Source organism: Epinephelus lanceolatus, chromosome 6 (genome assembly GCF_041903045.1).
Source record: "Epinephelus lanceolatus isolate andai-2023 chromosome 6, ASM4190304v1, whole genome shotgun sequence".
NCBI lineage: Eukaryota > Metazoa > Chordata > Actinopteri > Perciformes > Serranidae > Epinephelus > Epinephelus lanceolatus.
The window spans coordinates 41,854,063-41,868,446 of record NC_135739.1 but is presented as its reverse complement, the minus strand read 5'-3'; the positions used below and the strand labels follow the sequence as shown (position 1 = coordinate 41,868,446).

At 41.2% G+C, this 14,384-nt stretch overlaps 1 protein-coding gene across 3 annotated transcripts in view; it reads right to left on the bottom strand.

Annotated features, from left to right (window-relative positions):
* LOC117253728 (lysine-specific demethylase 4A-like) overlaps nt 1–14,384 on the bottom strand; it is a 61,220-nt gene that overhangs the window by 28,323 nt on the left and 18,513 nt on the right. For 2 of the 3 annotated variants that reach the window (XM_078169069.1, XM_078169067.1), the window contains exons 9-13: nt 10,774–11,006; nt 9,579–9,736; nt 4,521–4,915; nt 4,144–4,243; nt 688–872 (exon numbers count right to left, since the gene is read on the bottom strand). In XM_078169069.1, coding sequence (XP_078025195.1) covers nt 688–872; nt 4,144–4,243; nt 4,521–4,915; nt 9,579–9,736; nt 10,774–11,006 — 1,071 coding nt within the window. The remainder of the gene's footprint in view (nt 1–687; nt 873–4,143; nt 4,244–4,520; nt 4,916–9,578; nt 9,737–10,773; nt 11,007–14,384) is intronic. The other variant, XM_078169068.1, reaches the window with a different exon arrangement.

Genomic DNA, 14,384 nt, shown 5'->3' with positions numbered 1-14,384 from the left:
AATCATAACAACATCTCTTTAATTTCTGTATGGGCAGACTTAAAATTATATTTAAAAATCAAATAAATAAATAAATACATACTTAAGTTGTATCCAATATGCCTTCATTTTGGCCCTAAAATATGCATGTTTGAAATAAACTAAGCACTTTACATCACTTGCCGCATGTCTGCTACCTGCTACCGTTATTTTGGCTGGCAGAAAATATGCTTGGCCAGTTTTCATCGATTAGTTTGGTTGGCTGTTCAGTCAAAAAGTTAATTTTGGACAGTGCCTGAAGCATTAGATCAAATCACATGGTCCGCATCCTCAGATCAAGTTTGCTTGATTTCAGTGAAAATGGACATGCAGTTTTAACATAACGTTTAAGGAATATATCACAACACAGCATTGTTCCCCCATCTAAAAATCTAAACAAAACTGCATTAATGCCAACCGCATTATTTAAATGAAACAGTCCACAGAATGACACCAGGTTACTTTGCACTGTCCGCTCATGCTGATGGTGTTTGGATAATATATGAACAACTTATACTTTTTAATAAAAATGTATAGTTCTCAAACTAAGATCACGGTGATGCTGTTGTCAGGGTTATGCAAAATAATAGTGATACACTGAGCACTATTTTGTCATTTCTGTGTATGAATTACTTTTTTCTTTCCATGTGTGCTGTGCTACAGACATACCTGACGGTATGTGTGGAACAGGATGCAGATGGAGCAATATGGAGATTTGGATCCCATGCGCTGATTGTAATCCCTCTCTTTTTTCAGGTTGGGAGGTCTGCTCTGCCACAGGTGAGCCAGGGGTTTAGCCCAGCTCTCCCCTTCCAGACCACCCTCCTCTAATGTGGGGACCTCCTCTGGGGCCTCTGAGGGACAAAAAAGGCACAAAAGCAAAGTCAGTACACACAATCAGATCAAATAACAACTACAAGGATGGTATTCGCTAAAGGGACAAAGCTAATTAATAGGGCTGCCATCTGACAGTCAGAGATTAAAATCACCAGTCGGAGAATCGACTGAGATTCTTCAAGTTAAGATGTCTTTTTGTTTGTTTGTTTTTTTTGTTTGTTTGTTTTGGTCAGTGTGGAGTGTGCACCTGGGAACATTTTCAGTACCCTGATTAAGGGCTTATTTATGCTCAACATTAGATACAGAGACGGATGCAGCCTTGCATTCCTTTTGTCAGCATTTCTGTGCATTTTCTAAGAGTTTACGGATACAGATGAAACGGAGCAGTACCACTGGAGATCCTGGAGCCAATTTAAGTGAGATACAACTAAAGGAGATGACAAAGACATTTAAATAATGGCAGAACAGAACACAATGGTGATATAATATACAGCCATGGCCAAAAGTTTTGAGAATTACACTAGTATTGGTTTTTACAAAGTTTGCTGCTTCAGTGTTTTTAGATCTTTTTGTCAGATGTTACTATAATATACTGAAGTATAATTACAAGCATTTCATAAGGGTCAAAGGCTTTTATTGACAATTACAGTAAGTTTATGCAAAGAGTCAATATTTGCAATGTTGACCCTTCTTTTTCAAGACCTCTGCAATTCGCCCTGGCATGCTGTCAATTAACTTCTGGGCCACATCCTGACTGATGGTAGCCCATTCTTGCATAATCAATGCTTGGAGTTTGTCAGAATTTGTGGGTTTTTGTTTGTCCACCCGCCTCTTGAGGACTGACCACAAGTTCTCAATGGGATTAAGGTCTGGGGAGTTTCCTGGCCATGGACCCAAAATTTCGTTTTGTTCCCTGAGCCACGTAGTTATCACTTTTGCCTTATGGCAAGGCGCTCCATCATGCTGGAAAAGGCATTGTTCGTCACCAAACTGTTCTTGGATGGTTGGGAGAAGTTGCTCTCGGAGGATGTTTTGGTACCATTCTTTATTCATGGCTGTGTTCTTAGGCAAAATTGTGAGTGAGCCCAGTCCCTTGGCTGAAAAGCAACCCCACACATGGATGGTCTCAGGATGCTTTACTGTTGGCATGACACAGGACTGATGGTAGCGCTCACCTTTTCTTCTCCGGACAAGCTTTTTTCCAGAAGCCCCAAACAATCAGAAAGGGGATTCATCAGAGAAAATGACTTTACCCCAGTCCTCAGCAGTCCAGTCCCTGTACTTTTTGCAGAATATCAGTCTGTCCCTGATGTTTTTCCTGGAGAGAAGTGGCTTCTTTGCTGCCCTTCTTGACACCAGGCCATCCTCCAAAAGTCTTCGCCTCACTGTGCGTGCAGATGCACTCACACCTGCCTGCTGCCATTCCTGAGCAAGCTCTGCACTGGTGGTGCCCCAGTCCCGCAGCTGAATCAACTTTAGGAGACGGTCCTGGCGTTTGCTGGACTTTCTTGGGCACCCTGAAGCCTTCTTCACAACAATTGAACCTCTCTCCTTGAAGTTCTTGATGATCCGATAAATGGTTGATTTAGGTGCAATCTTAGTATCAGCAATATCCTTGCCTGTAAAGCCCTTTTTGTACAAAGCAATGATGGCTGCACGTGTTTCCTTACAGGTAACCATGGTTAACAGAGGAAGAACAATGATTTCAAGCACCACCCTCTTTTAAAGCTTCCAGTCTGTTATTCTAACTCAATCAGCATGACAAAGTGATCTCCACCTTGTCCTCATCAGCACTTTCACCTGTGTTAACGAGAGAATCACTGACATGATGTCAGCTGGTCCTTCTGTGGCAGGACTGAAATGCATTGGAAATGTTTTTGGGGGGATTAAGTTCATTTTCATGGCAAAGAGGGACTTTGCAATTAACTGCAATTCATCTGATCACTCTTCATAACATTCTGGAGTACATGCAAATTGCCATCATAAAAAATGAGGCAGCAGACTTTATGAAAATTAATATTTGTGTGATTCTCAAAACTTTTGGCCACGGCTGTAATATATAGTAATATAAACTGAAAACAGTAAAAAGAATTATCTGTCCACACGTTGAGATCTCTTTAATGGCCACACAAACCTCTGTTGTGTACAACACCGCCTCGGTTTGCGAGAACAATTTTACAACCTCCTCCACCATCACCTCGCTTGTTTGTTGTTGTGTAAAACTTTTGACTCAACCCTCTAGTGCCATCTATTGGCTGTATCTATGCCAACATAAGGGACGCATGGAAGTATAGGACAGCCATGTTTACAACCTTTAAATTGGCTGTATCCATTCTCATACATAAAAGGGAGTAGAAATGATTCTTAAGCTGCAGGGTGAGCACTCCTCGTTTTCTGCTGTATTCCAGTAGAGGCAGCTGCAGACCCAGAACCAGGGTGAGTCTGACTGTGACAGAGGCAGCTGCCCACAGGAAGAGAGGCTTTGCCTGTCAGGCTCTGGGGTAGGCCTGGGGCGATCAGCGATCAAATCGTATACTGGCGATTGGAGGGTTGCCAGGCGATTTGCTGGATATCAAGGCGATTTTGGAAAAAAAAACAATGCGAAACGCAAAACGCAAAAACGGCGCTCTATTGTCCATTAAGAGATGTTTTTTGGGGAAATACATGACTGTCAGAGAAGCCCTGTTTACAAACAGACCTACAATCCATCTCCTCTCCTCTCCTCTCCTCTCCCTCTCTCTCTCTCTCTCTCTTCTCAGCAGAGGGTGCCCTGTCAGCCCTGCGCTGACAGTGACAGGGCGCATCTCTTTGATCCGAAGTGACGCAGACTGTTTGCTCATGCTTCAGGGTCGTTCAATAGAGTAAATGCTAATAAATATTGTTTTAATGTGTAACTATTGAAATGTTCACAAGGGCTTTCATAAATTCCTACAATGTTGCAGCGCTGCCGCCTTTGCAGGTTAAAAGTTAATGACAGCGACTTGAAGTGAGGAGGAGCAATATCTGTTTGATATCTAGTGTCAGCAAAAGTGTTGTGGTCCATTTCCTAACCGTCATTAGCATAGGTAGCATGCATTAGCTTGGAGGGCTAACTTGGCTTGTTTACTATATTATGTGAACGTCGCTGTTATCCTGAACATCTTGTCGGACCAGGTCAAACCCAAACTCTATATGGAAACTAGAATTATGGTTGTATGCCTCCCCACACCAGTGACATTTCTTAAAGTTTACATCCATGTCTACATCCATGGACTGTCTCTCTAAGTTGTTACAGTTGATGTGACAGACCTTCATCACTCATGCCATCCTTTATGAGCGGATGGTGGCCTGGCAGCTGCCCTAGGTCACTCTCTGGCTCTCCATCTCCAGCCACCTCTTCTGCCACCTGCTGGAGAGACACATCTTCGGTTAGTATCAGCATCCAGGCTGGACAGTCTTTTGATAGACCATACCTCAGTTCAATGCTTCTGACTGAAATCTAAAGTATATCTGAGCATCCTCGAAAGTCACACCAAGCCAAAAACTACATGAAGGCAGTGAGTTGATCACTGTAGCGGATTCAAGTCTCTAATTATTACATATAGATTTTATAAAGCATACTGAATCAATGGTTAGAAACACGTGAGGTATAGTATCAAGTGTGTTTAACATCTGTGTCCACTCACTGCTTTGCTAACATGTCTGCTCTCCGTCTTATTGTCACTGCCCTCACTCTTCTTCTCCTCCTTGGGCGGGGCTTCTCCCTCTCCGTAGTCTCCTTTGGCATAGCTGTGAACATGCAGGACATCTGTGGGGCTCAGCGTCCTCTGAAATAGTTTGTGTGGTGGGCTGCAGCTGCTGCCCAGCGGAGGCTCCTCACTGCCACCTGCCTCCTCAGAACACAGAGCCACCACCTGGCTCTCAAAAGGCTCGGGAGGACACACATCGGAAACACTGTTTTTCTCTTTTTTTGGCGTGCTTTGTCGGCTGCCAGTTTTCTTAGTGCTGGCTTTGGTCTGGGCTTTCGTCTGCTGCTTAGTGTCTTTCTCCTTCTTGGGCTCTGTCTTGACTTTCACTGTGTCTAAAAGAATAATACACCAAATATATACATCAATTAAGGCTCCAAATACCATGTGCATATATGCATGATTGTACACATAAAATCTGGGCTGTGCAAGTGATTCTCAGCTCTACATGCACTACTGCACATGTCAACTCACGCATTGGCCAAGACTCAGGCAACAGACACTTTTTACAATCTCTTGCGTCACATTCTATGCACGCTGCAAATCCATTTTCTCGTGCAATGAAAAACACATTTATAACAGATAACAACAGATAAAGACACTGACAGCATTTGGACAGATGAGACGGACAACACAACAACTGCACAACACTGTGGTCAAGCCAGCCGCAGCTGCCGCACTACAGTGAAGTTTCTTTGATGTTTGATATCTGACAGACATTCACTCCACACCCAGCGGAGTCATCTTCTTCACATAATTTCACCCAATTTTGGCAGCAGAAGGACGGTTTGCTCTCCTCCCAGCCCTCACGTTTAACTGCTGGGGGCTGAGTGAGGGATCATCAATGTCTTATTGTTTAAGCAACAATATATTTTTTTTTTAATAGCTTCTTACATGACTTACCAATATAAATGAAAATTATGATTGGAAAATGATACTTGACTGGTCTTATGTAGCACACTTATTTTCATTACTATTTTTTTTTTTTTTTTTTTTTTTGCATAAATATTTTAATGAAAATATCAGCACTTTTTTAAATAACTTTCATGTAATGTGTCCCAGCAACTCAATTTTTATTACCAAAATATATCACTACATGGACGCAGGAAACACCTCTTCATATGGGCTATTTTAAATGATTTTTGTGAACATTCATGTTTTTTTTCCAATAACTTCCATGTAATGTGACCCAGCAACTTTTCTTCCCTTATAACTTCCAGTGTCGGTTCGATTTGATTCTATTCGATTTTGATTCAATTCAATTCAATTCATATATAAAGTCCAATATCACAAATTTGCCTCAACAGGCTTTTCAGCATATGTCACATTTAGTTTCTTTTAGGGATGCACCGAAATGGAAATTTGTGGCCGAAGCCGAAGCTGAATAAAATTAAACGCTTGGCCGGATACCGAGTACCGAATACCGTTGTTTAGTTTTTCATTCGTTTTTGCAGATGAACCCCCCTCCAGATTAGTGTTGTCACAGTACCAAAATTGGGACCCACGTTACGATACCAGTGAAAATATGGTTCTGAGTAGTATCATGATACCACAGCGAAAATGAGGCAGATGTGCCTTTTGTCATTTATAAAAAGATAAATCACTTTTCTATAATACATGAATGATATTTCAACGGAATAAATTACTTATTAACTTATTCATACTTCAAAAACAGCATAAATAAATGATTAACACAAGGGGGATCAAAATAAAACAAATAAATAAAATAAAAATCAACCAGCCGCCCTCCTCCCCTGACAAGTAAAGAACAGTCCCTTCATAAGTAAAGTCCCTAAAGCGCGGTGAGGTTTGTGGGCCGTTACCTGCCACAAAGAGAGAAATGTGAACAGCTCGTTTCTCCTCTGACACGTCACATACCTGAGTACTGCCACGGCTTGGCTGTCCAGGTACTTTTGGGCAGTCATGACGCCAAGAAAAGGACATTATTGGAGCCGGACTTCTCCGTCACCGGTAAGCCTTATCTTGCGCCGCGGAGCACTATGGCTGCCATATTTGACAGGTGACCCCCGTTCAACCAACAACCGGCGGGATTCGCCTTTCGTTTCTGCCGCTGATTGAAATCTGTACTCGCACAGTGTGCTGAATGATTTATTTTGCTCGCGCGAAACTATTTTTAGTCGCAAATGCGAGTGCGGTCACGGACGGAGTAAAATATCGCCACACTGCCGACATTTTACTCCATCCCTCACCGCACGCTGTTTGATTACATTATCAAAACACACCGCTATTATTCGGCCTTGCTTTTCACTTATTCCACCGAATACCGAATGTGTGTTTTTTTGCAATATTCAGCCGAATATATTCGGTTACCGAATATTCGGTGCATCCCTAGTTTCTTTCATAATTACAAAAAAGCTTAATGTCAAGCTCTGATGAGACTGCTTTGCAACCAATAATAACAGACTCTGCCAAAAAAAGAAGCTTCATGTGCACCAACCTCAAAGAACCCAAAAGAGCTTAATTAATCACTGGCATATTTCATCTCAAAAGATATGATACCATTTTAGATAATATAAAAGCCTGTGTTTTTAAGATTCTTTATCACTAAAAACGATTTTTCACTAAAAAAGGATGTGTCCTATCTGTGATGCAACATAAATATTTGTTTGCATGTGCAAGTGCATGTTTTCGTGACATTTTAGGAGTTTAAGCATATTGTGATGACTATCAGGATAATATCATGAATCATAACTATTTTGGCCAGGATAATTGTGACATAAAATGTTATTATCACCTTATGCAGGATATACTGTGGTTGTTACTTGATGTCTGTGATTTAAATCTGATAACTGGACTTAATCAAATCAAATCAATTCAATTTTATTTATATAGCACATTTCATACAAAGTAATCTCACTGCGCTTTTACATACAAAGTGTGAATGAAAACAAATTAAGTCTTGACAGTAATTTGTCCCTAGCCCACCCACCGGCACAGACATACCCAATCACATATCCCCAAAAAAAACACTAGAGAGGGGAAGAAGAGACAGAGAGAGACAGAGAGAGAGACAGACAGACAGACAGAGACACTAACTATGTAGGAGGACTAGAGGAACTAGTGTTTTTTTCAACCTGGGCCCTATTTTCCGATCTGCTTTTGTCTCACTGAGTGATAGGATGTTCAATATTTGACATTTCTCCAGTACGAAGCTAGGGCTGACCTGCCTGCAGCCCGTGAGCGCACGCTGTATTAAATAATAGGATACTCAGACAGCGTCAAACAACATCAAAATACGTCCACTAAATAATTATCTAGTATAATTATCCGACAACATAACGTAAAGGAGAAATGAACGTCTGTGTTTACCTTTAGCTGGATTCGGACATGTTCCTCTGCCTGTTGCAATTTTAGTATATGTGCTACCGAAGTAACACTGCTCCCTCTCTCTCCTCGTCCGCTCTTCAATTTCAATGAGCTCAGCATCCGTGTACGTCCGTGTACTCCGTGTTCAAATAAATACGGGCGGTCATCAAATTCAAATGGCTCATCCAGATCCAGTTGGTCAAAATCGGGTAAAAATTCAGCCATGACTACTCAAAACAGAGTAACTCCTCGCGTTGTCCGAATCCAGCTAAAGGTAAACACAGGCATTCATTTCTCCTATACGTTATGTTGTCAGATAATTATACTAACAATCCGAGTCTATCTGTGTGGAAAAAAATGCACTTTTAGTGGACGTATTTTGACGTTGTTTGACGCTGTCTGAGTGCCCTATTATTTAATATAGCGGGCGCTCACAGGCAACAGACAGGTCAGCCCTAGGTTCATACTGGAGAAATGTCAAATATTGAACATCCTATCACTCATTTAGACAAAAGTAGATCGGAAAATAGGGCCCAGGTTTAAAAAAAACATTAGTTCCCCTTTAAGCTTGACTTTAAAGGTGCAGTGTTTCCTCTGCAGGCTCCACTTCACTCAGCTGCCCGACAAACCCGCTGCTTCTTCCCACTTTAACCTGAATAACAAACCTGGGCTCGGTGCTCCGGTTGGATCTAAATGGAGAGCCGGGGCTAGCTTAAAGGATGACACGGTTGCAGGGAATCTCAGATCATCAGGCAGTTTGTTCCAGAGAATTGGGCCATAATGACTGAATGCACCTTCAACAAATTTATTTTGGATCATGGGCACAGTTAGTAGACCAGTGTCTGATGATCTAAGGGGTATGTAGGCTGTGAGCAGGTCAGATATGTATTGAGGAGCCAGACCATTAAGTGCTTTGTAAACAGTAAGGAGTATTTTGAAATCAATTCTGTATTTTATTGGAAGCCAGTGAAGTGTTTTGAGTATGGCAGTAATATGTTCCATTTTTCTAGTCCCGGTCAGTACTCTGGCTGCAGCATTTTTATTAAGTTGGAGCCGTCCTACAGTCTTTTTAGGGAGTCCGGCAAGAAGGACATTACAGTAATCTAGTCTGGAGGAGATGAAAGCATGAACCAGTTTTCAGCGTCTGACTGAGACAGGATGGATCTAACTTTGGAAATGTTATTTTACGTGGTTAAATGCTGTCCTTGTGATACTTGGAATATACAGGTGGAAGAATTAGCTGTGTCACAAGATGTAGTCGTCTGTCTGGTTTGTATGCTTGCAGTCCAGTACCTGAAAATCATTTCTTAAGGTGACTGACAAAACAAAGTCAGGCGGGCAGATATGTACTTCCAATTTTGAGATCCATTAAATAGCTGTTACCATGAGCAATTTAAGTCTTTATTGTATGTGCAGAGCCTATAGGTTCTCAAGTTGTAGGGCCAATTCTAACTCCAAAAGATGTAACATCAAAGCGCCAAGGAAAATAGCAGTAAGATCAAAAGAGGCCAGAGCTTTAACTACTTAGAAAAAATGCGCCAATCTTAAAAATACCTTTAAGTACCTTTTAAATACCTTAAAGATCACCTTCCTCTCATATGCTGAAATTATTTTTTCACTTAACACAAAACCCAAAAACTGAAACAAAGATCTGTACAAACTGTACAGTACCTTTATCTGTCTTGACAGGGACTTGACTTGGAGACTCCTTACGTGACAGCTTGGCCTTCTTTGGCTCCACCTCCTCAGTCTCCTTAATGGTCACCTCAGGTTTGATGTCTTCAGAGGCTTCAAGCTGACGCTTTGTCCCAGTCTGAGGCTTTGGACTGCTGCATGGGAGACAGTGCAGACATGTCAACAGGACTCAAAGGTAAACACAGTTTCCCATAGACAGCAAAGCAACAATTCTGAATTAAGTACATGTACCAACAAATCTTTACCATGGAATCTTAAAACTGAAATGACAATACTGAATCACTGTTGTCACTGAGAGCACAGTTATCAGCTCACCTGTGATTGACAGTATGTTACCTCCTCATCAAAAGCATATCAAAAGACTGCAAAAACTACAGAAAAAAACATTTAGTATTACTACCTTGCGGTTGTTTACCTCCGGAAACCCGTCACATTGCACTTACAGTTTACATCCATGTCTGTGAAAACATGGATGCTTCACACACATCTTCCCGCTGACAGCGCAGAAGATCAATACAATCACCACAGTTTCAAGGTAGACACCCAAGTAAAAAGTCACCAATTCAGTATCTGACCAAATGTCTTCACTGTTGTTCCTGAGATATGGCACTGAATAATGGCCAGAGAAGTGTTTTTGAAGAACACTGTGATGTCACAGTGAAGTTGACCTTTAACCTTTAGCATATATAAAGTACATCACTTTATCATTTTATCATTTTAGGCATTTGTGTTGTGTGTGAAATTTTGTCACACTTAGTGTATGAATTCTTGAGTTACGGGTAAAAACATTTTTGTGAGGTCACGGTGAGCTTGACCTTTGACTTTCAACCTCCAAATTCTAATCAGTTCATTCTTGAGTCAAAGTGGACATTTGTGACACATTCGAATACATTCCCTCAAGATGTTCATGAGATATTGTATTCACAAGAATGGGATGAACAAGAACATGACGGACGATGGACAGACGGACTCATCAACGTAAGTGGAGGCATAAAAAGTGATTCAAATACTTATTTCACAGGAGTTGTGTAGCAAAAATATGCCAGAAATAGTTTAAATACAGCTTTAATTTAGAGAATTTAGGCATTTCATATTTCATAAGAAATTCACATCCATATTAGAGTAACTAGTAAATGCAGAAGATGCGATAGTAGCGAGTATAAATTCAGACCTTTTGTCCTCCTGGGCAGGAGACATTGGCTCCTCAGATACAACTTCAATGGGAGTCTCTTTTGAAGGCTCACTCTTGTCTTCTTTCAGAAACTCTGCAGCCTCTGGTGTGGGTTTAGAGTGGTCGATGGGGGTGTTGTCCTTCCCTGCCTGCCACAGCTTATAACGGTCAGGCTGAAATTTGCGCACAAACACATCCATGGAGATCTTCACCATGTCCTGACGGCACGAACACTGGAAGTAACACACAGATAAACATTTAAGTTTAGGTTTGAGCCATTGTAGTCTGATTAGGGCTGGGAGACATGGACAAAAATTCATATTCTGGTATTTTCAGGCTGAATGGTGGTGCACGATATATATCCCAGTACTTTCTACAAAGTGGGCTACATGTTCAGTTGCAAGATCCATGGCTAAAGTTTTCTGTTATTTTTGCTGCATGTGTTTTTCCACAGCAGGGCAGGTAAAACAGGTTTATCTGTTGGGGGTGAGCTGTTTGCAGAGGTGCAGTAAGGCCTTGTTCAGATTACCACTCAAAATCGGATTTTTAGCATATCCAGATTGTATCAAGCTTGATTTTCTGACAGTCTGGACAGCGAAAAACACATGAGATCCGATTTTTCCAAATCTGATTCAAACCACATACGGAGGTGATTTAAAGTGCTATTCTGATTGGATTTTTACAGATCCGTTTCACTCATTGATGACTCCACTAATCACTCCACTACCATTTACATGACATTACATTTACCTTTACTGGAGAAAAGCCGCGAAGTTAAAATTACAAATGACCTTCTGACTGCTTCAGACAAAGGACTCGTCTCTGTACTTGTTTTATTAGATCTTAGTGCGGCGTTTGACACAACTGACCATCAAATTCTACTGCAGAGACTGGATCACTTAATTGGCCTAAAAAGTTCTGCACTAAGCTGGTTTAAATCTTATTTATCTGATCGTTTTCAGTTTGTTGACGTTCATAATGAATCATCCTTACATACTAAAGTTTGTTTTGGAGTTCCGCAAGGTTCTGTGCTCGGACCAATCCTATTTATTCTATATATCCTTCCTTTAGTCAACATCATTAGAAATCACTCTATAAATTTCCATTGTTATGCGGATGATATATAGTTGTATTTATCGATGAAGTCAGAAGAAAGTAATCAATTAACTAAACTCCATAACTGCCTTAAAGACATAAAAACCTGGATGAGCACCAATTTACTGATGTTAAATTAAGACAAAACTGAAGTTATTGTTCTTGGCCCCAAACAACTCAGAGACTCTTTATCTGATGACATAGTTTCTCTAGATGGCATTGCTCTGGCCTCTATCACTACCGTAAGAAACCTCGGAGTAACATTTGATCAAGATTTGTCTTTTAATTCTCATTTAAAACAAACCTCACGGACTGCATTTTTTCATCTGCGCAATATTGCGAAAATTAGGCCTATCCTGACCCGAAAAGATGCAGAAAAATTGGTCCACGCTTTTGTTACCTCAAGGCTGGATTACTGTAACTCTTTATTATCAGGTAGCTCTAGTAAGTCCTTAAAAACTCTCCAGCTAATTCAGAATGCAGCAGCATGTGTACTAACAGGAACTAAGAAACAAGATCATATTTCTCCTGTTTTAGCTTCTCTGCACTGGCTCCCTGTAAAATCCAGAATTGAATTTAAAATCCTACTGTTAACTTATAAAGCTCTAAATGGTCAAGCTCCGTCATATCTTATAGAGCTCATAGTGCCTTATTATCCCACCAGAACACTGCGCTCTGAGAACGCAGGGTTACTCACGGTCCCTAAAGTCTCCAAAAGTAGATCAGGAGCCAGAGCCTTCAGCTATCAGGCTCCTCTCCTGTGGAATCATCTTCCTGTTACGGTCCGGGAGGCAGACATCGTCTCCACATTTAAGACTAGACTTAAGACTTTCCTCGTTGATAAAGCCTATAGTTAGGGCTGGCTCAGGCTTGCCCTGTACCAGCCCCTAGTTAGGCTGACTTAGGCCTAGTCTGCCGGAGGACCCCCTATAATACACCGGGCACCTTTTCTCCTTCTCTTCTCTCTCTCCCTCTCCCTCTCTCTCTCTCTCATCCCATTACTGCATCTTGCTAACTTGGCCATTCTGGATGTCACTAATTCAGCTTCTTCTCCGGAGCCTTTGTGCTCCACTGTCTCTCAGATTAACTCGTATTGCAGCGGTGCCTGGATAGCGTGACGTGTGTGGTTGTGCTGCTGCCGTGGTCCTGCCAGATGCCTCCTGCTGCTGCTGCTGCCATCATTAGTCATTAGTCATACTTCTACTGTTATTATACACATATGATTATTGTCACACATGTATACTGCCATTGTACCACAGTAGCCAGAATTATAACTATAATATCATTACTTTCATTAATGTTGCTGTAAGCTACCGTCATTACCATCTGTCCTGCATCTCTCTCTCTCTCTCTCTCTCTCTCTCTCTCCCCCTCCCTCCCTCCCTCTCTCATTGTGTCATACGGATTACTGTTAATTTATTATGCTGACCTGTTCTGTACAACATCTATTGCACGTCTGTCTGTTTTGGAAGAGGGATCCCTCCTCAGTTGCTCTTCCTTCCTGCTGTTATTATACACATATGATTATTGCCACATATGTACACTGTCAGATATTAATATATACTTTCAACATATTGTATCACAGTAGCCAGAACTATAATTATAATATTATTACTTTCATTAATGTTGTTGTAAGCTACTGTCATTACCATCTGTCCTGCATCTCTCTCCCTCTCTGTCTCTCTCTCTCTCTTTTTCTCTCTCATTGTGTTATACGGATTACTGTTAATTTATTATGCTGATCTGTTCTGTATGACATCTATTGCACGTCTGTCCGTTTTGGAAGAGGGGATCCCTCCTCAGTTGCTCCTTCCTGAGGTTTCTACCGTTTTTTTCCCCTGTTAAAGGGGTTTTTTTGGGGAGTTTTTCCTTATCCGCTGTGAGGGTCCAAAGGACAGAGGGATGTTGTATGCTGTAAAGCCCTGTGAGGCAAATTGTGATTTGTGATATTGGGCTTTATAAATAAAATTGATTGATTGAATTGATTGAACACCGTTTTGCTAATTCAGTGATAAACACATTTCATTTCTTATGGATTCTTCACAATAAAAGTCCCCTATTATTTTGTTATGTAAAAACTTTTACTGTGAAGCAACAAAAAACAGAAATGTTGAGTTTTCAAGCAGCAACTTCACACAACTTCTAATACGGCTGATAGTGAACACGAAACAGTAAAATAAAGCAGATATGTAAAGTAAAAACAGGACACAGAACCGAAACAAAAGTAGGGAGAGCTGAACACAGAGACTTTTAAAAAAAACTTTCTCTCTGGTCTGCAGACAGGTGAGTAGAGTCTGGCAACACACACAGCTTGTTTGAGGCGGAAAAGCGTGGTTGTCAGGGGTTGGCTGCAGTCGGTGAGACGTTACTGCTACCTGCTTTAAGGCAGGCGGCCCGGCTTTTGAACCTACTCTGGTAATAATGGCCTACTTTGGTGTTAATGGAAACACAAATTGCGCGACCAAAAGTGACAGTGGAAAAGGCCCACAGTATTGTACATGTGCTACAACAGTAAT